Source organism: Aspergillus oryzae, chromosome 1, assembly GCF_000184455.2.
Source record: "Aspergillus oryzae RIB40 DNA, chromosome 1".
Taxonomy (NCBI): domain Eukaryota; kingdom Fungi; phylum Ascomycota; class Eurotiomycetes; order Eurotiales; family Aspergillaceae; genus Aspergillus; species Aspergillus oryzae.
This window is the reverse complement of record NC_036435.1, coordinates 4,731,598-4,755,269: the sequence shown is the minus strand read 5'-3', so window position 1 is coordinate 4,755,269 and position 23,672 is coordinate 4,731,598. Positions and strand designations below refer to the sequence as shown.

The 23,672-nt window shown below is 46.8% G+C and overlaps 3 protein-coding genes across 3 annotated transcripts; 2 read left to right on the top strand and 1 right to left on the bottom strand.

The window, feature by feature from the left end:
- Positions 1 to 1,209: 1,209 nt before the first annotated feature.
- Positions 1,210 to 3,258, bottom strand: AO090005000637 (acetyltransferase SAS4-like domain-containing protein; the record flags this gene model as incomplete). Its single annotated transcript, XM_001817627.3, has 2 exons — positions 1,210 to 2,246; positions 2,301 to 3,258. 2 exons carry the CDS (start codon positions 3,256 to 3,258, stop codon positions 1,210 to 1,212), a joined length of 1,995 nt encoding a protein of 664 aa, XP_001817679.3.
- Positions 3,259 to 4,067: 809 nt separating this feature from the next.
- Positions 4,068 to 5,018, top strand: AO090005000638 (dihydrodipicolinate synthase family protein; the record flags this gene model as incomplete). Its single annotated transcript, XM_001817628.1, has 1 exon — positions 4,068 to 5,018. The coding sequence occupies one exon, from the start codon at positions 4,068 to 4,070 to the stop codon at positions 5,016 to 5,018; it is 951 nt and encodes a 316-aa protein (XP_001817680.1).
- Positions 5,019 to 9,966: 4,948 nt separating this feature from the next.
- AO090005000639 (beta-N-acetylhexosaminidase) lies at positions 9,967 to 11,769 on the top strand (the record flags this gene model as incomplete). The annotated part of the gene is made up of 1 exon (XM_001817629.1): positions 9,967 to 11,769. The coding sequence occupies one exon, from the start codon at positions 9,967 to 9,969 to the stop codon at positions 11,767 to 11,769; it is 1,803 nt and encodes a 600-aa protein (XP_001817681.1).
- Positions 11,770 to 23,672: the final 11,903 nt, after the last annotated feature.

Genomic DNA, 23,672 nt, shown 5'->3' with positions numbered 1-23,672 from the left:
TTGAACGCCTCTTCTTTGGGTCGCTACAAGATTAGGGAATGAGAATGTGATCAAACATCTGATAGACGCAGGCGCGAAGCATATCGAGTGTCAGGGACGGTGGCCCACTAGAACAGCACTATTATATGCCTGTGAAGAAGGGAATGGAACTGTTGTCAGACTACTCCTGAAGACTGGCCTTGCAAACCCAAACTCCATGTCAACATATGGCAGGACTTCTCTCTCCTTCGCCTCTGAAAAAGGTCATACAAGTATAGTAACGATTCTCCTTGTTGTTGAATCCGTCAGTCCCGACCTTGCAGATACAACCTACGGTCGAACACCGTTTTCATGGGCCGCAACAAGTGGGCATATGGAGATGGTGCAGCTGTTGCCGAATACCAATGCCGTTGACCTATGGTCGAGCGATCTGGTGTATAATCGGACACCCGGAATGTGGGCTGCAGCTAACGGGCACCGAGAGATTGCGGGTTTGCTCCAGTATAAAGAACCCAACGAGCCTGGGGAACCGAGCAAAGACTCCCATCGGAGCAGGTAAGGTTTCTGGAATCTTACAATCACTCTGGGCAATGTTTCTAACGCTTCCTCATAGCCCAGCGGAGTTTGATACAGTTCCATGTCAAGAGCCTCCATTACTCAGTGCTAGCCACATCGAAATATGTATTCAACAGTATTAGAATGGCCACCATTCTTCGAAAAAGCAATATCTTGCTAGTAAACCTTTAGAACTATATAGTTTAATAAGCACTGAAACAGATATCTCTCTCTTCTTGTGCTAGTATCAAGTATACCAGAACTAACCATAGTAGACAGGACATTGGCTTCCTTCCTTCGGTATCTGGAGTCTTAATCCGCCTGGCAATATTAGGGTTGCATAAGTCTACAGAGCCAATAAAAGGCCAGATACGGTGCCTATTTGGGATGGTAAATTATGAAGGTGATAAAGACAGGCAGTATAATACCCCTTCGCTAACCACATATGGCAATGCACAATACAACTGGGCAGTTCCATGGCAGTAACGTCGTAAACAATCACGGCGTTCTATGCGATAATGACTGTTGGTTCTTGATGAAATGCAGTGAACGTGTTAATGATACTACGGATACACTCATCTAATGCGGATAATGCTTTACTATCACAGTATTGTGGCCAGCCACGATGCAAACTCTCGAATGCAATTACTCTCTAATAATACAACAATCAATAATCTATTCTGAGCCCCGACTAGCCCGCTTCATCCGTCTTCGTTTCCGTCGACAGGAGTCAATCGCCTCGGGCGTCAAGATCTCCGGCGGTAGGTCAAAGTCTTGCTCTTCCATCTCCGGAACAGGATAGCCAAAGGCAAATCGGGTCCGGCCCTTCCTATGCGCCGACAGCGCCGTGTCCCGCAGGTGGCGCTTGGCATAGAACGAGGTAAATGGTTTCTTATCATCTACGGGAGGTGGTAGGTGTTGCGGCATCTCCGGTTCCATGGGCTTGGTTTTCTTCCGTGCTTCTGACGCCGTTGATTTGGGTTTCTTCCCGGCTGTCGCGGACCGAGCTTCCTGGATTAATTGGCGGGCGGCCCAGGCGTCTACATCATTGATATCCGGCGGCTCGCTGTAGCTTGGGACATCCGATAGCGATACACTAGGGGAGTCTTCCGCTTCGGAGTCTGGGATCCCAGGGCCCTGGTTATGCTGTAGTTGTTGTGTCGAACTGTCCTGGCCTTCTGCAGTCGCAATTGATGCAGGATTGGCGGCGGCGGCGGCAGCCTTCTCCTTCTCTACCTTGCGTCGCTTCTCTTCTTCTTTCCAGATCTTGAATTTCTGGATCAAGGCGGATATTTCCTTAATGAAGTAGTCTCGTTTGGGTTCATATTGTTTCTTTTCCTGGTCGGATAATAGACCTGTGATTCCCATTACGCGCAGCCAGTCGTGATTCTGTAACTCGTCTAGTAGACGATCCAGCTGTTGTTTCTCATGTTGGGCTCGTTCGCGCTCAATATTCCGCAACTGTTTTTCTTGTCGTTCGTTTCGTCGATGGGCCTTGAAGTATGTTCCCTCATTCAGTGGATCTTCTTCGGGCGTATCGCTCAGCTCACTTGGTTGCGGTTCGGGGAGACTGATTGACTCGCAATTGTGTAACTTAAGTAAAGGATTCCCAAAAGGGGTGTCTGTGTCGGGTGCGGGGAGATCTGACGAGGAGATAGGGGATTCGGAGTGATCATCGATTAACTTGATCGCGGTATGGGCCGCAAGGAACTCTAGAAGCGAGTTAGTCTGTAGCTCTCAGAAGCTTGGCAAGCAATGGAGCATACCCGTCTTCGGCGGCTCTAAGCTCAGCAATTGTTCGTAGTTGGGGAAATACAGGGCCAGCTCGCTTCTCGCTCTGGAACCCCCATCGTGCGAACGAAGCGATCGGCGCTCTCGCACGGCCGGTGTGGTTTGCGCTGATGTTGGTTGTTGCGACGGAGTCGCGGTCTTCTCGTTGGGCGACTCCGCCGGCTGAGAGGGCGCCTGGACCCGATTCTGTGTGGCCGACTCCGGAGGAGGATCCGAATCAGCAACACGGCGTCTGCGAGTCGAGGGGGTAGTAGTGGTGGTAGGAGTAGCTTTCGCGAAATAACGTCTAATATCCGTGGTCGCGGGAGAAATGGTATCTAGGGGATCAGGCGATTCGCGCGAGAGGAGCGAGGGGGCGGCGGCGGGGGACTCATTGCGGTGAAGTCGGAGATGCGTAGCGTGTGGGGTGTCGGAGGGCGGATGATGATGGGAGGAGGGCGAGAGAAGCGGTCGGCGCGCAGAGGAACGCCGCGGAAGGGAAGAGGGGGCGCGCCGGATGTGAGCGACTTTATTATTGGGGGTGGCCTTGGAGGGACTGTCCACAGTCGTCGTATCCAGTAAGTCAGGGGAGCTCTTGCGCCGACGAGATGAGGGAGGAGGAGGATTCAGACGAGGGCGTTTCGACGGAGATGGTCGATTGTCGTCGTGGTCGTTGGGGGGTTCTTCTTGTCGCACAGAAACGCGCAGAGACGACCGAACAGCCATGACGGTCGAGGTCATTGAGGATTTCAATGGCGGAAATTGACGGCAGGCAAGGTCGGTCTCATTCCCCCTGTCCCAAGCCAGAAACCTCGCTTTCATCCAGATCTTCAGGGTGTTTTTTCTTTGTTTCTCTCGTTGGGGAAGTTTGGACGCTGCGGTCGCGCTGTTTGGGATGCTCTGTGACCCGTCATTACCGTATTCTATTCTTGGCGACTCCCTCTTTCCGGCCATTTCCCTCCAAGATGAGGAATGCAGGAAGTGTTAGTGAGGTATGGTATGTATGGCTGTTCAAAAATACAGTATTAGAACCGAACGGTACAGCAAAGCAGCTCCTGATCTTCCATAGCAAATTAATTTTGGCTTTAATTCATGAGTCTATTCATTCATTCAATCATTCATTCATTCCCATAGCTATTCTTCATACCTCCCATCAATCAATCACTGCAAAGGTCTTTTCACGGAGAACGTACAACAATCCCTATTTATCTCGGCAATTCCAGTGTTGCATTCATACTACTAAGAAAAATGATGTTGTCAACTCCTCTCGGACTTTATTCCGACGCTCGTCCTTTTCCCTGATCATAATCCACGAGGTTATTCCCCAAATGGCAAGTTCAATTGCCTTCCACCCCAGATCAAGACAAGAAACGTGGGGGCAGTGGCATGGGGAATCTTCCCTACTTTGACTTCATCAATAAACTCCAAGAATGAGCCCCGTCGGATCTCCTCCCCTCCTTCTGTGGGGTGCGTGGGGTTGCGAATAATCATCCGCATCATAGGCTCTTGGAAGGAACTATACTGGACATGCGGTGCCACTGAATGCGAGCCCCCTCTTTGGAACCACATTTCCTTCTCCTCATATTTTCTTTTCTTTAATACTGTCGCCCCTCCTTCTTTCCTATTGTTTTCTTTTTTGTCCCATTGTGTTTTTTGACTCCTTCCCTTGTGACCTCATTTCCTGGTAAGTCCAACCTTAGCAACTTGTAGTGCTTTTTCACTAACGGACGCTTCGCTACCCTAGATTTCACGGTCACATCACTATGGCTCCAATCGGAACATCAGCAAAACGCGCTCTGACCCCCGGCTTCTACGTCCCAACGGTCGCTTTCTTCGCCGGCCCCGATGAAGATGTCGATGTCTCCACCGTCGAGAAACATGCCGCTTACCTCGCCCAGTCTGGAATCACCGGTCTAGTCGTACAAGGCAGCAACGGTGAAGCAGTCCACCTAGACAGAGACGAACGGAAGACAATCACAGCAGCTACCCGCCGGGCATTGGACGCCCATGGCGCCGAGTCGATGCCGGTCATCGTCGGATGTGGTGGCTCGTCCACCCGTGAAACCATTCAATTGTGCAAGGATGCCGGCGAATCTGGTGGTGACTATGCTTTGGTCTTACCGCCATGCTACTACAAGTCCCTGGTCAGCACCGAAGCCCTCCGCGACCACTTCCGCGCCGTGGCGTCCGCATCCCCCGTCCCGGTTTTGATCTACAACTTCCCCGGTGCATCGTCCGGTCTGGACCTCACCTCCGACGACATCCTAGCACTCTCGGAGCACCCGAACATTGTGGGTGTTAAGCTGACCTGCGGTAACACCGGAAAATTGGCCCGCATTGCCGCCCAGGCCAAACCAGAATTCCTGACGTTCGGTGGGTCGGCAGATTTCACACTCCAGACCCTCGTCGCCGGTGGTGCAGGTATCATCGGTGGCCTTGGCAATCTCATCCCTCGGTCGTGCGTCTATGTCATGAAGCTCTACAATGAGGGCAACGTGAAGGAAGCCCAGGCGGCCCAGGCGGTCGTGGCCCGAGCAGATTGGCACGCAATCAAAGGGGGATTTGTGGCAGTCAAGAGCGCACTCCAGAGCTATCGGGGATATGGCGCACAGCCGCGCCGGCCGTGCGTAGAGCCGTCGGCCGAGGAGGCGGCGGCTTTGAAGGAAGCATTTAGCGAAGCCGTGGAGCTGGAGAGACGGCTAGAGAAGGCCTAACATACTCATGATTCCCATTTATACCATGTAATTACACACTGCATTAAGATACGAAGGCGACGTATTCTATCCATCAATTTTCAATTTTAAATCACGGAAACACTTGCAACGAACTAAAGACCAGGGTCCCAAATATACAAGTACCGGAAGAGCAAACAGATGCACCAGAAGCACTACTGACCTCGCGTTCTACTGCTGAACTAGATGTAAGGCAACTTCGTCTAATCACTAAGTATGAGACAGCCCTGATGAAAGCATTATCCTTAATCATGCGCTGTAAACTAACATCTATGCTGTCTGTCTCCGTTCTACCGGATTATTAGCACGTGAGGAATCAGTGACAAAACCCTAATCGGCCTATAACTACAATATGAATATAGAAACAAGTTCGACCATAATATCATGATACCTTTAACATACATATACCTCAAGAGATGTAGACATAGAGCTAAGTGTGCATCATATAACATATGAAACTGTGCTAAAAATGTCTGAGCAAACCAGAAAAGATCAAAGGACCACACACTGAGGAAACGTCCCAGAAAAAAAAGTTATCAAACAAAGAGGGGATTGCTTGAATAGAATTCAACCATTGAGGCCAGCGCGCCAGTCCTCGTTGGCAACAATTCCAATACAGTCCTATGACGTTTCAGATCCTTCTTTCTAGAGGTTTCACATGTACATCCACCTGATACGCTTTCTTGGTCCTGAGCCTTTTATCCTGCAAATGTTATCTTCCTGGTATGGATAATTCCCAGAGAATGCGAGGCTCTTACATTCATGTTTCAACGGATTCATGCCTTTGTCGGAGCATCTTATGAAACACTTTTGTACTCGACTACTACCGGCCATAATTCAAAGATCACAGGCCTCCTGACGAGAAGACACATATTTATACATCACGACCTTCAGTCGGATGGGCGATGGGGAGAGCCGTACCCATAAGACTTATTTAGTTACATCTAAAACCAACTGGCACGGCAGTTGCAAACGACATCCCGGTTCCTTGAAGCCAGACAGTTGGGATGATACGGAATGGCGATCGAATATGAACATGCCTAAGCTACAGTTCATCTACGAGGTTGTCGAAGAGCGTTCTCGCCGATTCAGGATTTTGTCCTGAATATGGTGGGAATCAGGGTTATGCTAACGGGCCTTGCATCCTGTGCTGTTGTCCGAAGCAAGGTTCTACCCTTTACCCTTGATTCTTGATCTTCTCAAGTCCCCAAAAGCACCACAGAATGACTAGTCAAACCAAGAACATTATGTAGGCTCATCTGCCTAGTCCAATTATCATGACATTCGAACATACAGCGGACGTTGAGGAACTAGTCAACACGCTAGTAACAGGCTAGATGACTTGGGCAACCTTGTACCATTTCTCGTTACGATAATATCTTGCCTGAGATTCTTCGAGATAGAAATACTTATATCTGCTGCTATCGGCACCCTAATGACATCGTGATGACACGATACGTGGGTTTCCAAATAGCGATCCGGAGAAAAGAACCACGGTAGTGTATGACAGCACAAGCCGAACGACGTATATTGAACGGTGCATTCGAATCGTATGGTTTGCTTTAGGTTTATCTTCTGCCAGGTGTCCGCTAGCAGAGCGTGTCTCATTACTAGAATAAAGGGCTGGGAGGACATTTCTGTCTCTTTTGGGGAATCCATCAATGAGTAGAAAGCAGGTATAGAACAAACTAGGTTGCGCTGCTTGGTTGTTATTATATGTCTTTCCGAAAGAGGACGAGGCTGAAATGCAAGCAAAGACTATTCCCCTATCCCAGCCCCAAGTGGCTAGGTGCAGTAATTGACTGCGCCATCATTTTGTAGTGTTGCATACTAGGGCTTGTATCCCACTCGACTACAGCACGAATCGGGCATTGGTCTCTCTATCACAGGTCGCTTCCAGGGTGTCTGGACTATCTCATGTAGTACGATATCTGATTTTACCATATCCTTTTCACGTATTTCTTTCTATAAAAGTGGACATGGAGAGCTTTTCAAGATGTAGGAACTACGTTGAAAGCACTTGACCGCCCTAGAAAGACTAAACCTATATGGAAAGGCGGCAACTGATCTGTCTATTCGGAACCTCCAACCGTGGAAAAGATATTTGTAACCTGCGTATCGCAACCTTGATATCTCTCCTAAGGATGCCTTATTTTGATCTGAAAAAACACATAAATCATGCTTGTTTAGCAAGTATCTCATGGTAGCTTTTAACCAAAAAATAATCGCTATTCATGACATCCTCGGCCTGAGATTGCAGCTCTCCTAAAGAGACACAATTCAACGAGACATCGCAGGGAGTGTTCAATTTATTCTGCCAGGAGATATAGTATCCGCTGGTAAGCGGCAGGCAGCGCTCAGGAACGGGTCAAGTAGAAGGGCCTATGTCAACCACTGTTTACCCTCATATTTGCTATCCCAGCAATGTATAATAACAACCTAGAATTCCAGAATGAGATCCCCTATTCTCCTCTTCAGGAGGACTACATTTTCCAGAAACCTGAAATCACAAGTAATCATTTCGTTAGCAGAAAAACTTCCTATATCACTACAAAGAAGTCTCCACGCCGTCGACATGTAGAAAGTCTCAAACAACATGCAAACCTATGACACCACCATCTATATCATGACTGGCTTTCTGGACAGTCAAAATGGTCCAGAACTGTTTGGTAGGCTGTACGATGGGCAACTTTAGTGCCCTAAGACTGTTACAGAGTTTTTGTCCTGATCTAGGTATAGGGTGTGTTATGGGGGTTTTATATAATACATTCGAATAATATCTCTTGTAGAGTTACAAGTGTTGAAAGCTATGTACTCCTTTCAACCACCATAATACATACCAGGTATGAATAAATAACTAAGATGAAAAAGTGGCATCGGGCTACGTTCCTCCTGACTCTCGAAACAGTTCTTCTCGTCCGCGGTGGCAGCTTTTGGGACTAGGTTTTCGGGTCCCTTGCCGTGGAATTATTTAAGGTTGAGGGCTTGCAGGCAGGCTTGTCATCAGTCAATTGAGGTCATGCATGATGTATATTCACTTTAGGTTCCGGGGTGGGAGGAGTGTGGTAGTGGTTGGTCTATATGAATAGTGTACTAGAAAACTAGTACACTATTCATAAATTGACGAGTATTACTCCGTAGCTCCGCTTTTAATGAACTATCTCTGAATGATTGTAGGTTGTTCTTCGGCAAAAGCAGAAGGGGTCGATGTCTTTCTCAGAGAGCTGCCGATTGATGATTGCTAATAACTGGAGTTAGTCAAGTTGCATAAAGCGTGAAGCAAATATAAATCTAGGATTTTGTCAATGTTATATAGCAAGCTTTGCTCAAGAGCCCGTAAAATCGCTCTGTATCGTGTGTCCATTTGGACAATGTTCCCTAAAGTCAATCCATCGGCTAAAGTGCCGATAGTGGAACAATATGTAGTTGTGGATGCGAAACCGGTCTCCACAGAAATTGGTTTGTTAAGCATCGCACAGGAATGTCCGATTACCGATGTAGATCTCTCGAGCTTCTTCTCCATACTAGGTAGAAGCGTCGGTGAAAGATACCCTTGGTTACCGGTCCTAGATTCACCGTAGCTCAGCAGTCCTTGGTTCCGATCAAGTGGAGCACATTTTGTTATAATAGCATATCGCGAATTGTATCTCCAACTCTCAGACGTGGGTTTTTGACATAGACAAAGTATAGAAGTGAACCGTGCACCGAATTGAAAACCGGCTAACATTCCAACTCCTGGATAAATTCTCCACGGCAACATTGGGAACTGTGGAGACATTAGTAGCAAGCGAACAACCACTCCATCTTAAGAAAGAAACATTGATAGAGTCTTGTCCATGAGTTGCTGATTCGACTGTGAGGCGTGCCATCCTTACGTAGGTCTCCATCCTTCGTTCAAGGCGTCAGTCCAAATATGTATCCGACATTAGCATCCTTTCTAGGTATTCGTTAGGTAGTTTAATTTGTGCTTAGGCCACGAATTGATTCCTGACTCGAGTGCACGAGCGCAAGTTGGTGATTTATTATTAGAAGCTCGCTTGGGTGACTCGGAAAAAAAAAAATATGTACTTGATGGTTGACAGCCAGTCAAAGTTGCAAGGGAGGAATGTAAAGTTGCAATGACTGACAATGGAACTGTTCAAATTGCTCTGACTCGTTGGCAGAGTGGCAATGCAAATGAATAGTATTAATACTAGTCATAAGATTCATTGATCCATGGTTGTGTTGGTGGGTGGGGGTTGGAAGTGGAAGGGTCAGGAACGTCTCCACATTTCATTTCGATGTCTGGGGAACAATCAAGTGATCTGTCAATAAAGGAAACTGAAGAACTGTCTCCAAGCGATGTCACTGTAGCAGTAAAAGTGAGAGAGGGGAATGAAAGCCAGGATAAAGAAAGAGAGGGGGAGGTATCATTCAATTAAAGACTGAATATTCAATAAGTCGAGGATGAAATTGCAGGGGGATAAATGTTACACTTGTAACTAAATGTAACCTTTAAATACTCTGTTGCCGCAGTGTGACAGGCTACTGGTACGGTTACTGCCCCCAACTCTCCTCTTGGGGGCGGTAATGGTACGGTACCAGGGAAAATCAACAATGATGCGCAGGTCTAAGCCTCTTTCAGGCGCTCCTTCGGAATCCTGGGACTCATTCTCGAACGTAGTCTCGATCCCTCTGTTCCCCTGCAGATTCTTGGTGAAATGAGAAGGATGGTGACCGGTATGGTGGATGGAATGCCAACAGAGAAAGGGATCGACATTACCAACCCTTGACTGAATCAATCCACTATCGATTATTTTGCCTAGTCTTTAAGCTCGCCCTTCCCTCACAGCCTTATCTACTGCATTTCCTTTTCTCTTTTCTTTTTTTATTCCCTTGTGCGAACAACAACTCTTTACGCCAGGGTTGTCTCAAGCAATATCATTCAATTATGCGGATTTCCCAGATCTGCACCGTGCTCTCCACGGTAACCTCAGCCGTCGCTGTTGGTGTAAATCCCTTGCCGGCGCCGCGCGAGATCTCCTGGGGTTCCTCCGGTCCCAAGTCCATCGCCGGAGAGCTGCAGCTGCGCACCGACTCTGACTCGGCTGACGGGATTGTGGCCGATGCATGGAATCGTGCATGGGAGACCATAGTCGCCTTGCGATGGGTCCCCGCTGCTACGGAAGCTCCTATCTCCTCCTTCGAACCTTTCCCAACCCCCACAGCGGGCGCTTCCAAAAAGTCGAAGCGCGCCTCAAATTCACTGCAATATGTCAACGTACAAGTCAAAGACATTGAGGCCGATCTTCAGCACGGTGTTGATGAGTCTTACACGCTCGATGTCGAGGAGGATTCAGATACCATCACAATTAATGCTGAGACCGTTTGGGGTGCTCTGCATGCATTTACCACTCTTCAACAGCTGGTCATATCCGATGGCCATGGCGGTCTGATTATCGAAGAGCCAGTCAACATCAAAGATTCTCCACTTTATCCCTACCGTGGAATCATGCTTGATACTGGTCGTAACTTCGTCTCCCTGCCCAAAATATTCGAACAGCTGGAGGGCATGTCCCTTTCGAAACTCAACGTCTTGCACTGGCACATAGACGATGCGCAATCTTGGCCTATCTGGGTCGACGTTTATCCCGAGATGGTCAAAGATGCTTACTCGCCCCATGAGATATACTCGCGCAATGATGTCCGCAACATTGTCAATTATGCTCGGGCTCGTGGTATTCGTGTGATTCCCGAAATCGACATGCCAAGTCACTCCTCGTCAGGCTGGAAGCAAGTTGACCCCGAAATGGTTACTTGCACAGATTCCTGGTGGTCCAATGATGACTGGCCACTCCATACCGCGGTTGAGCCAAATCCAGGTCAGCTTGACATCATCTACAACAAGACTTACGAGGTCGTCGGCAATGTTTACAAGGAGCTGTCGGACATTTTCCCTGATCATTGGTTCCATGTCGGAGGAGACGAGATCCAACCTAACTGCTTCAATTTCAGTACCCACGTCACCAAGTGGTTTGCTGAGGATCCCTCGCGCACGTACCACGACCTGGCTCAATACTGGGTTGATCATGCTGTGCCTATTTTCCAGAACTACAGCCAAGAACGCCGTCTGGTTATGTGGGAGGACATTGCGCTGTCCGCGGATAATGCACATGATGTGCCCAAGAACATTGTAATGCAGAGCTGGAACAATGGTCTAGAGTACATCTCAAACTTGACCGCTAGAGGCTACGACGTCATCGTGTCTTCCTCTGACTTTCTGTACCTGGACTGTGGTCATGGAGGCTTTGTCACCAACGATCCGCGGTACAATGTGATGGCTAACCCAGATGCGAATACCCCTAACTTCAACTATGGGGGCAATGGAGGATCGTGGTGCGCCCCTTACAAAACCTGGCAACGTATCTACGACTACGACTTCACTCTCAACCTCACTGAGACGCAAGCTAAGCATATCATTGGCGCAACCGCTCCTCTTTGGGGCGAGCAAGTTGATGATATCAACGTCTCTAGCATGTTCTGGCCTCGTGCTGCAGCTCTGGCAGAGCTAGTCTGGTCCGGAAACCGCGACGCTAATGGCAACAAGCGCACCACGGAGATGACACAGCGTATCCTCAACTTCCGTGAATACCTCGTTGCGAATGGTGTTCAGGCTCAAGCTCTGGTTCCGAAGTACTGCTTGCAACATCCTCATGCTTGCGATCTCTACCGTAACCAAGCCGCAATTCAGTAAACATAGTTGCTCACTTGATTACTCGTGTGCTTTGGTTCATTGGGTGGCTAAGCATAACATGGGATGTACATAGCAACAATTCGGATAGCACCCTCTTGTCACGTTTTCAGTGTTACCTATTTAATTTTGATTAGCTTCTTACCAGCCCACGTGCGATCGAGCAGCTGGTGTGTCTTATCAGATCTTACATTGTGAAACTATTCACGTATGTCTTTGATTCACATATACATTTCATGTAGACAGTATTGTAGTACGGTGATTCAAACTTGACATATTACTATATCATATCACTATCAAAGAGAAACAAAGCTCACATCAAACAATGATACCGGCCAGCTTCTATCAACATGACCACCTTCAACTCAATGGTATACTCCCGCAGCCTACGCAAAGTAGACAAATGTACAATGGTGAACTACATAGTAGATCAACGCAAATAGACACCATACTGGACAACAAACGCTCATTCAAAATGGAAATCCACACCATGCACACTCAATCTACATGGATTTTGAGAAACAGCTCTCAAGTCTCTATCAAATTCAGTTTCCTATAACCTACGAACGTAGACCTAATGAATCGCCATTATTCCGTCTCACTCCATATGCAAACCAGACTCACAACCATCTATATCTGATAAAGACAACCGTCGGAAGACGTGCCATCGTAGAACTTCCCAAGGATATCATCGATGTGGAGTAGGTAGCTATATAATGCTTATAGGTACCTATATATAAATGCTTACCCTACACTATTACATGATGACAAGCAGTATCCCCTTTCTTCTTTGTTGAATACAAGGACATTATGGTCATGATCACCAGTCTCAATTGACACTTCTACTACTACTACTACTACTACTACTACTACTACTACTACTACTACTACTACTACTACTACTACTACTACTACTACTACTACTACTACTACTGATAAGGACCCAACAAGAAACCAGGTCTCTACAACACCCCCAAGGTACTACCAATGTCCCTAACCCCATCCTCAACTTAACTAGTACTTCAGACAAAAACAGCATTCAACCACCAAGGTACATACTTTACCAACATAGCACATCAAACCCCAATAGATAACAGACAATCAACCAACCCCCAAGGTACATACTATCCCACATCCATACTACACCAACCCCTAGTAAACGATAGACAATAGACAAAGACAACAACCAACCAACAAAACCCCTAACCCACCAATCAACCCTCACCACCCCTCCCACGCCACAACAATCCATCAACCAACCACTACTCGTACACAACAAGCCCCTCACCAGATCTCCACAAGTACCGAAAATCACAGTTCGCAGAACAATCACTGCACATTAGCTACCCACCTAAGCCCATACTGGATTTATACTATGTATGCTACCTAACAATGGCCTTCTTTGCACTTCCCGAGAGTTCCGCCTAGCAGGCAACAGACATGAATGGCTCAGGATTGTGCAATTCGCTCGCCCCGGAATTTAACCTACGTAAGTCAACAACGCAAGAGGAAGGCAGAGTTTGACGGTGCAGTGTATTTCAGCTGCCATGTTGCCAGAATGTGTCGTTCTGGGGATATGTATGGAGAGGATGGAGGGGTGGGGTTGGTGTTTGGCGTTGGGTTGGGTTGGGATCATTATGTTGTGTAACTCCGAGTACAGTATGGGTATTGGTGTGTGTGGGGTTGGATTTAAACCTAGGACTACTGGGATTGTCAGGATTATCGTTATGTGCAGATAGAGTCTTGAAGCAATGATTGGCGTGCGTTCGCATAAACTCGTACATCCGGTGCCTGAGCTTTATGGTTTAGGATTATCTTCCTTGTTATCTTAGTTTGTAGGTTACGGGAAGGCGGTTCGTGCGGTTGGGTATGAATCGATTATCACTATTGTAATTCGACTCTGGTTTGATTTTACTAGTGTTTTTCTCGGGGTATCAGGACATCTTGGGTAAGGTCACTATTTCATAGATAGAGTGAGTGAGTGATTGATTTGATATGATTTGATTTATCGATCGATTTAAATTGTCAGATCCACGAGTAAGAAAAATGATGTCGACGTGCTTTGGGGGGGTCATGTTACACTGCAGGAATTCTTCTGGCCAAGCAGAACGAAGACCAAAAATGATTTTGATGAACTTTTCGCTTACCTTTTTTCTTTTCTTTTTTTTAGTTTTCGCCACTTGATACGAGTGTGTCCTTGTTGGGGTGTTATCTTTGCTTTTTTTTTTGGCTTCCCTCTTCTCCTCCAGGGCAGTGTTGATGAGGGGTAATTGCCTTGCGCCGCAGCTTTTGCCACTCGTCTGGTTGGCGAAGTGGACAGTCCGGCGTCGTCGCGGGAGCTGGACGTATGAGGTTCGTTGATTCAAGGGCGGACTAGACTATGGAAAGTAGGAGATGGACATGGGTTGGTTTGATTGCTGGCATGCTGGACATGGCATGGCCCAATTAGGCAATGGGATGGTTTTCGTTCGACAGCGCCAGTGGTTAAATGGATGACAAATGTCCCTACTCACTCTCACTAACTCACTCACTAACTAACTAGTAAGTGAACTACTAAAGTAATTTATTAGCCTCGATAGCTTCGGGCATTGCATACTGTTCGGCGACCATGTCTATCCAATCAAATTTAGTCTACACCATGTCTCATGCCTCGTATCTTCAAACGCCCAAACGCCATAGTCGTGGAGTTGGCATGCGGTGAGAAGAGAGTTGCTGAGACCGATCAACGGTAAACATAACAGTCTGACAGGTAAATGTTAATGCCCACTTATCTGGTCGCTGGGGGAGTCGGTGATATGCGCACGCAGGAGGAACTCAAACTACGCCTCATGGGTTTTGACAGCTGCAGGCTTTTCTCTCTGTCCCGGTGGGAAGATGATCCCTTGAGGATCGACGGAATATACTTTTGTCTCGTCTAGTCTTTCTCTGTGTGTGTGTTGAGTTTCTGTCTGTATGGCTGTTGTTTAGTGATTGGGGTCTTTCTATATCATACACACTGAAAATTCATGCCCTCTCAATCTATACAGCAAAGAAAACCTAGAAGATAAAGCACACCCAAAGAGTAAAACGTAAACAAAAGAGATCTCGGGGGGATCCGTAATGGCGGAACGAACCCGCGAAACTTCCTCCCCGGATCGCAATCCACGAACCTCAATCGCGGCCTCCTGTTGGCTCACCTCCACAAGGGTACCGATCCTTCTGCCCTGCAAATCAAATCTAGAATCCCAACCACTGGCTCCAGCGGTCAACTCAAGAAAAACCTCATTATAGGACATATTCTTATCAGCATTGTATGTACAATCTGACTAACATATTGCAGGCTTCACATAAGCCACAGCGGAATTCCGTTGAAGGCTTGACTTGGCACTTGCATTTCGTCAGAAGTCCGGACTCGGCATGCTTGTGCAACAGAAAAAAATTGCATTCTCATTGCCCATGGGGGATATGCGAGTCACTGTGTGGAACTTTTTTTTTTCTTCACTATATTTTATTTCATGATCGTGATTCAAAACCCGTCATATGACCCCTGTCATATCAAGTGACGGTAAAGCCGATTGCAAGCTAACTGAAATGACCTCATATCCATTTCCCAATTAAATAGATGGGGAAAAAATAATTAAAGATCAAAAGAACAATGCACCTAAAATCGGGGAAGCCGAAACTAAAATGACACTGCCATCCATGTGCGAAACCGGGGACACTAAGGGAATTGTTAGTGTTAGTGTCAAAAGAGAGAAGAAAAAATAAAAAGTCCCAACCCGAATGTCCCGGTGGGGAATCAGATCTCGGAGAAGAACGAGAAGAAAAACAAAAGTCCATGCCGTCATCGGGCCCTCAGGAAAAACTTACCTCCTGTGTCAAGTGTCGTCACTGACTGGGCTTTTCCGCGGCCCGACTTTCCCGTGTAGATTGGACTGTGCCACATGCATTACCGCATCGGGTTACTGCATCCTGATCTATCCACTTTAAGTCACGCTGAGCCACAGACTAAGTTAGTTAGCGTGCTCTTTTTTTTTCTTCTGGTTCAGGCCCACTGGTTTGGTTATGTCATAGTTTGGGGGTTCCGATCGGGGTGCCATTGGTTCGATTTTAGCGTTTTTTTTTGTGAAGTTTGGTACGCTTGGTTCGGGGAGATACTAGACTGTGGCTGGTATGATCGGAGTGGACTAAGGTAGGATACGGTTCGCCCTATGGTGGATTTGGTCCTATTACTCCTTTGGGCAGGTAGTATTGTTGCAACAGGGTACTCTCGCACTATGTTAGCGGTGGTCTGTGTGGAGAGGGCTTTATTTGTCTGTTTGTCATGGCGTAGGTATATTGTGGCCCATTTGGTTGAAAGGGACTGATGCTATAACGCATTCTAGACCGGACTGTAGGATATACCCATGCACAGTACTAACGGACGTACATATATAGTTAGGAGTAGTAGTTTCAGCTGTCACAAGAAGAAGAAGACATACATATGCATGTACTTCGAGGACCGCGGTGGCACACATCGCCACCTTTTATATTACTTCTGCGGGCACAGAAACCAGGTGTGCCGCGCAGGACGCTTCAGCTCGAGAGAATAATGAGAAGGAGATATTAGGTACTCCCTGTCACAGATAGATCAAAACTAGACAGTAGTAGAATCAGAATCATATCCGTTGGGGTAATGTGAGAGATCTCAATCAATTTTCCTCGGAAGCCATTTCCGATCGCTCGTATATGGTGGGGTTTATTCGGCTAACCGAAAACTGATAGGGGTCGCAACTGCCAGTCTCAGTGCTATTTGGTCTACATTCGAAGAACCGATGTCTAACCCCAGGAAGAGAGGTTCAACCAAACTATTGAGTGACAGGCGGCAGACGGGGGGAAGAGAATTGAGATTCCGCCCGAGTAGTGCCGATTGATTAAGCAAGCAGCATCACTGGTGTCGACGTTATTGCCCAGGGAAAGCATGCATTAGGCTAGCGCCCAAGGCGTCCTGTCCTAGCTGGTGGCGAATCTGGGAGATCTGGTGCGCACTGAACCCTCGAGATGATCGACTCTGCTGGGTTTCCTTCCGCCTATTGGGTCATACACAAAAAGGAATACGAACCAGATCTTGTTGTACTACGATCGGAGATGTTCGTCATGCATGTTGGGAATACTTTCCGCCTCTGATATTTGCGTTTGAGGTGTACTTCGTATGGACTAGGAGCGTGATAATTAGCAGATCCATGGTTCATATTCCGCTGAATTATTGGCACGGTAATTCGTACTAGTTTCATTAAACATACTCGTAAAGTCAAAAGGCAAATATTGATATTAACTCCTGCTGCTGTCGCTCTCTGAGTCCCACATGATGCCAGTTTAAGGACTTTCTTGGAAAGAAGCAGCGTCTGCTGATCACGTATGTAGTAGTGGATGTACGTTGGTTCGCCCTGCATATACGACCTGCGTTACACATGACTAAACCCGCACCAGTATTGGCCGTCAACCTGAATCAGGACGTACAGGTGACGAACACCCTTGGAGTAACTTACGTTCCCACATGTTGACTAAAGTATCGATGATGTCTATCATTTTGTCCCAACAAAACGTTATCTACCGACGACTTGGCCCTTCGAAAAGTTTACCATTTGCGTGAATCAAGATTTGGGTTCATATCCTCGTTTGTCAAGAAAACTCTTTACCCCTGCATGATAAGATTCATAGCTTCTTCTCTATTGATCTGGACTTGGCCATTGTTTTATCCTTGCATCGACCAAGAACACACCCCGGTCGTACGCTGGCCCGCAATATCCGCTCTTGAAAGGATGCATAGTGCATACATAGCACTTGTAGATCTTTCTGCAGCTTAGCTGCACCGAGGTTGTCTAACTGGAAGGATTGAAAATCAACGAAAAGGATAATTGATTTTTATTACCCCGTCCTCATTCTCCTCGCCCCTTTCTTGCATGGATTCAGTAGTGATCTTGTTGGTACTTGTCACAAGAATCCAGCCACATCTCTGTATACTAACTGAACTTGACGCAACCATGCGTAAGTCGCCACAGGCGACATATATGCATATACCAAAACACAGGTACTTCACCTTCACCTGCACACTCCACCCCGTACCTATGCCTCACGCAGTCGAGGCAATAGTGCATGTCCTCCAGGCGACGCGGGACGGATTTCCGCGGTCACCCTCCTCCATTACTTAATCTTATAGGCTATGAGGAGCGCAAATCTTCCGCATCGGCGCAAGGGGTAGCCATGGATCTCACCGTGCCAGACAACCACTACTTGCCTAATCGAGAACATGCTATCTCGGTAAGTGGGAGAATGGAGACCTTGGCTTATCCCGCGACTGCCGCAGGTCAGATTCTATCCACTTTTAATTTGCGTGTCTGTTCTGTCTGTGGCGAGTATTGTGCACGGCGACGACGTACGTATGCAATGCACTACAGCGTACATTAGCTGTTTCCAACCTGCTCCGAACCCCGGTACTGTATGTACGTACAGTGGGGCTCGGGGGTAAAGGAAAAGGCAAAAAAAGCGAGGGAAAAGCTAACCAAAAAAAAAGGGAACCGAGTTCGCGAAGGGGATACCTCGGATGGGTCTGTGGGGTTATTAGTTTATCTTTTGTCGATACACAGAATTGGAAAGAAGAAAATCATCCCCTTCCGGATCATTGATATGGGGGGAAGCAATTGACATCCATCCCAAGAATCCCAACAGTTTGGGAATAGGATAAGATATCGCAGATCGTCATGTCTAGAACGAACTGTCAACCTTCAATGCTCGTGTATACGACTACATTGAGTGCTAGACCCATATTCTCTAGTAAGCACTATCTTCTCAACCAATCTGGAATTCCCTTACGATCCAAAGTCCCAAGGAGAGGGGACGCTTGGGAATCACTATTCACGCTAATCTTTTCCCCGGTCTGGGACGATATGTGACCGTCCGGGCGCTAGATCTGTTAGTAGCTTGGATGACGGGTCCCATGGATCCGAGTCCTTAGGTCGCCCTAGTCTGCTTTGGTTCGAGGATTAATTTAATTTAATTATTTTTTCTTCATTTATTTAGTGTTCTTCTGTTTTTGCTTTTTGTCATGATTTTCTCTCGTTTTCTGACGGATGGGGTAAAAAGAGACGGGGTCGGATCAGGGGGAACGTGGACCACGGGCCGATGCCGCGGTTTGAAGCCTGATTTGGAATTCTTCCTGGTCGACGGAAAACTCCGTACATTGAAATGCTATTCGTCTCCTCCCGGATTATTTTATATTAATTTACGAGTCTATTGACATTTAGCGAACCTGCTTAATTTGGGACGAGAAAGATCGATCCAAATGAAAGTAGTATTTGAGATAGGTAAACTCAAAAGGAAAAAGCTAAAGAGATGGAGAGGGATATGGAAATAATTTCCTGACAGCTTTCCCCATCGGAACCGAGAAACTGGTCGGGTCCGAGAGTCCCTTTGACACTTGACAGGTAGAAAACCTTAGAGAGAGCGAGAGGTCAACTACCTCCTCCCCAATCCAGTAAGACCTAAGAATAATTAATACCACCACACCTCAAATTAGAAAATTTACTCTCAAAAAAGAAAATCACCCCATGTTTCAACCCCGTTTCATGGCCTGATTTCTTTCAATTAGCATCCCTTTTCCAGAGATCCTACTGGCGACCGAGTAACTAAGGATATCCCAAGTAAGCGCGCACCTTGACATGGATTATCTGCAACTCCGCAGCATTCCACCAATGATAGCGATGAAACCGATTCGCACACACCTGCTACTATCTATAGCCTCGATTACCCGATTTTCTTCACGTCGGCGCTTGTTTGAGGTCTGATATTCCCTGACTGCCACGAGAAAAAAATAAGAAAGCAGGATATTAACCCTGTCCCCTGCTGCCCTCGTGGGTTACACCAGATGTTCCCTTGCATTCGTTGGGGGCCAAAATGTTCAGAGTTCTGAAGGTTGCACATCGGTATCGTATTGGTCATGTATTCATGTGGTCATGTACGGTGTACCCCTGGAAATGGGCACATGGTCTGGATCTGAGACTAGAGAGGGATTCGGACTAGTAGACTGCTACTTACTATGCGAGGTAGACCGGCTTCTCGGAAGTGGGGGAGGTGGATGTCGGCGTCGATGTTCGGGTCTTCTCCAAGTACACACTTACCTGCGTACTAACATGTTTACTTACTACTACTAGGTCTGTGGACAGATTGTTGCTATAATTATTTACAATCTGTGTAATATTCTTCAAAATTTTTAACCTCAGCCAAGCATTATTAAAAAATAACAAGCAAAAAAACCAAAAGAAACAAAAAAACGCCCGTCGTGCTACTTTCCTGCCCCGCGAACCCTTGGACAGGAACAATCAAACGACTAGACAATAACCATCAGTCCCTTAATCTCACCCCAGCAATCGCATCCTAAATTTAGCGACAACACCAATAGAACCAAGAAACCAAATCAGCCCATCACTTTTCTCCCTCACACCCAGAGACTCAAGACTCGACACACCTCGTATTAGGGAGGCCTTAAAACGCCCTCGAACAGTAATCCCAATCCTACCCGGGCACATGGAGACAGGGATAGGGATCCCGATACCAATCTGACACTGACGCCCTCTAACAAACTTCCGTAGGGCTTAGTCCACCCATTCTACAGGTAACTGTCTCCCTGTCAAAAACGACCACGGCGCATGACATTCTCCATCATCCATGACATGACCAGGATCTAACCACAAGTATGTATAACGTATAACGTATAAAAAGAAAAACAACAACCAAGGAGAGAAAAATAGCCACAATATAACCCCCCATCCTATCTAATCGCGACCTTCCCCCAAAAAGAACATTGAATACTATACCGTGTTGTTACGCACCGTATCTAGCCCCAATTTTCATCTGTCTTTTTACGAAGAGTACGGAGTACTCCGGGGTTTGACTTTCCGGAACTGGGGATTATGCTTATAATTCATTACTTACTTATTCACCTTGACTATACTACTTACAGTGTCTGACAGGAGATAAATGAGACGTCCGTCGAGTCTGGATCATTTAGGTTACATGGTTTTTTCCCCTCTAATAATTATGTTTTTTTATTCATGTTTTATGTTTGTTTTATATTGTTTTTTATTTTCTCATTTTTTTAAGTTTTGGTTGCCCTGCCACGTGTGTGCTTCGAGGCAGCTGAAATTACGTGTTGAATGGATCGAGCATCTTGACGCGAGCGTACATGACAGGTCATTATGCATGGTTTTAATTCTCCTGTCGATATAATTGGTCGGGATATGCCGCGCTGTGTTTTGGTCTTGTGAGTGGTCGGCGGACTATGATGTGATAAAATTATGTGCAGGTGGGATTGGGGGTTTTCTGTGTGTTTGGGTATGATGTTTATTTTGATGGGGACTGGGTTTGACCTTGTAGTGTATGTAGGTGTGGCTTGTTGAATACATATTTTCATGTACATGTGTACAGTAGCACAGGGAAAATTGTTAATAATGATCGTTGCTATTATTTATAATTATATATATATATTGTGGGGTAGATTATTCATACTTCGTAGTATATACTGCGTTAGAAGTAAACATATAAATAAATGTCACTTGCGACCGAGACAAATTAGAACACTGAATAGCCATCGTCCAATCCTACCATCTAGATGAAACTACGCTAAACAATGACATCTCATATCATACGACGCTAAAAGCGCCGCGAACAGACACAGTAAGAAAAGCCCACCTCGCGATCTTTCTAGAACACATCCCATGTTCACCTCGCATCTCTCGTAGTTACTCCACCGCACATACCCAGCCTTGGCAATGCATGGGGAGGGGACAATGTTCCGGAAGCCAGATGGAAAGAAAAATATCGGTGAGCCTCGTGGTCCGATTTATTGGTTCCTGGTCGCGTTGTTGGCAGGTGGAGCCCCCCATTATGACATAACAATGCATCGATGATGGTATGGGGAGACTGGAGATCTGAGGAAGCGAGCAAAAAACCATCTGGGATTGTGTTAGTCTAAAGCCCTAGGGGACAAAAAATTGGATGCACTAAGGTGAAGCGGTGTGTGCTGCGCCTCAATTCATCTTAGCGTATGGAGATCTTCCAATGGATGTGCGGGACGATCCGCGCTCTGACACGCGATAGGTTATCGCTGTGGCTTCGTCGATTTTGTGGCGCTAATGTCTGCTGCGGTGGCTTTTTTCTCACCGACCGGAGTGTTTTCTTCTGCTGCAGAGTACTTCGGCGTCATCGTCGTTGAGCCCTTCTGGGCTTACTAGGCGAAACCTAGTGCTATGTCCGCTAGTAATCATGGCCGTCGTGTGTAACGGGCTAGCCAGCCTGGTTTATACATACATCGTACATCGCATATAGTGCGAAGAGTCTGAGGGTGTCTGGGCGTTCAAGTGCGCCTGGTTTAGAGTAGATGAAAAATTAAAGATCGGTCAAGGCTGGGATTGCCCTTTACCGACCCATCATGGAATTAAGGATAGCATTTACCCGAGATTTAGAATTCGTGAAAATTAATAATAAAATTTGGGGTCGATCGACACGGGCTACCTCTTCCATGGGTTTTGTTGTTCCCCGCCTTGTCTTTTTCATTTTTATTTTTTCTTATTTTTGACTTTCTCGGATCTTTGGTTCGCTGGGTCCAGCAAACAAACACAATTCGGCTCATCGCTTCCTTTCGGCCCTGCCGTCGGGTATTGTAAAGGTTAACTGGTCGATACCGGAAAAGCAAGGGCTCAGCCACTGCATGAGCCACACCAGTTTTTGCTCCGTGACGATTTCTTTGTTGAATTGTCACGACGTCACGATTTGATTGACATGTTGACATCACCATCCTAAGATCGGGAACTCGTATCTCCTTGCTGCTACCAAGGGTCGGGATTGCATAGCCCTCATACAATACCATGGACTCCCGATGAGATAGGCGAGGCAGTGGCGGGCAATCTGAGAGTCCTTCCGAAAATGGTAATTAAGTCACGAGGTAAGAGACACGAAACAAGGGGTCATCTATCCCCATCAGAGATAATAATACGGAGTAATAATCTCAGTATAATTTCCTTGCTACGGAGTACTACCGGGGGTATGGGAGATGTGCGGCTCCGCATAATTTATCCAACAACCCGTCGTTTTGTTTATCTCTCTCCAAATTGGGCAGAATGATTGTCCGGGCACCTGATGTCGGGTGGCCCTAAATGAGAATCCTCTTCCCGTCTGGGACCATCTACGGGCCATGATTGGTACAATGGCCTCGATAGTCCGATGACGCTTCATTTGCATGTCAAGGACCCAGGACCAATCATTCCCGTGGGAACTTCAGGAAAATGCACGTTTCTCAAAAGGAGTGGGCATCGTGGACTAGAAGTAGTAAAGATCGTCGAGTTCCGGCGATAAGTGCTCGGAATTGGCGGGAATTGGCGGCCACAGTCCAGATCTGATTGTTTAACTTGTTACTAGTTGGGTAATTTTCAATGTCGCTCTTGGGGGGTGTTTGTAGTCGATCTGACTGAACCGAGTTGACGGGACAGACGGGGTCAAGAAGCGTGTGGCCGGAAAAAATGGATTTATTACTAGTAGATTATTTGCATTCGCCAAGTTATCGAAACTGAAATATGTCAGGACTGTCATTCTCGTCTGATTGTCGGCTTTCCGTCAAGCACTGACCGATAATTGACTTTAGATCTTCATCGCTGTGACGGGAGTGGACTCTTCTGCATTGACTATTGAATTTGTCTTTTAAAACTGGGGTTGATGAGCTTCATGCTAAGTGAAAAAGGAAAGACCTTTTCAAATCCATGTCTTAGTCCGGAATTCCGTCGCCGATTACCTACCTTTCTCCTTTTCCTCCCCCTTCCCTTTTTCTTTTCAGGAAATGAGGAGAGAAGAGATTTGCCACCATCTTATCAGGAGGATGATATTGATGAATCCACCAC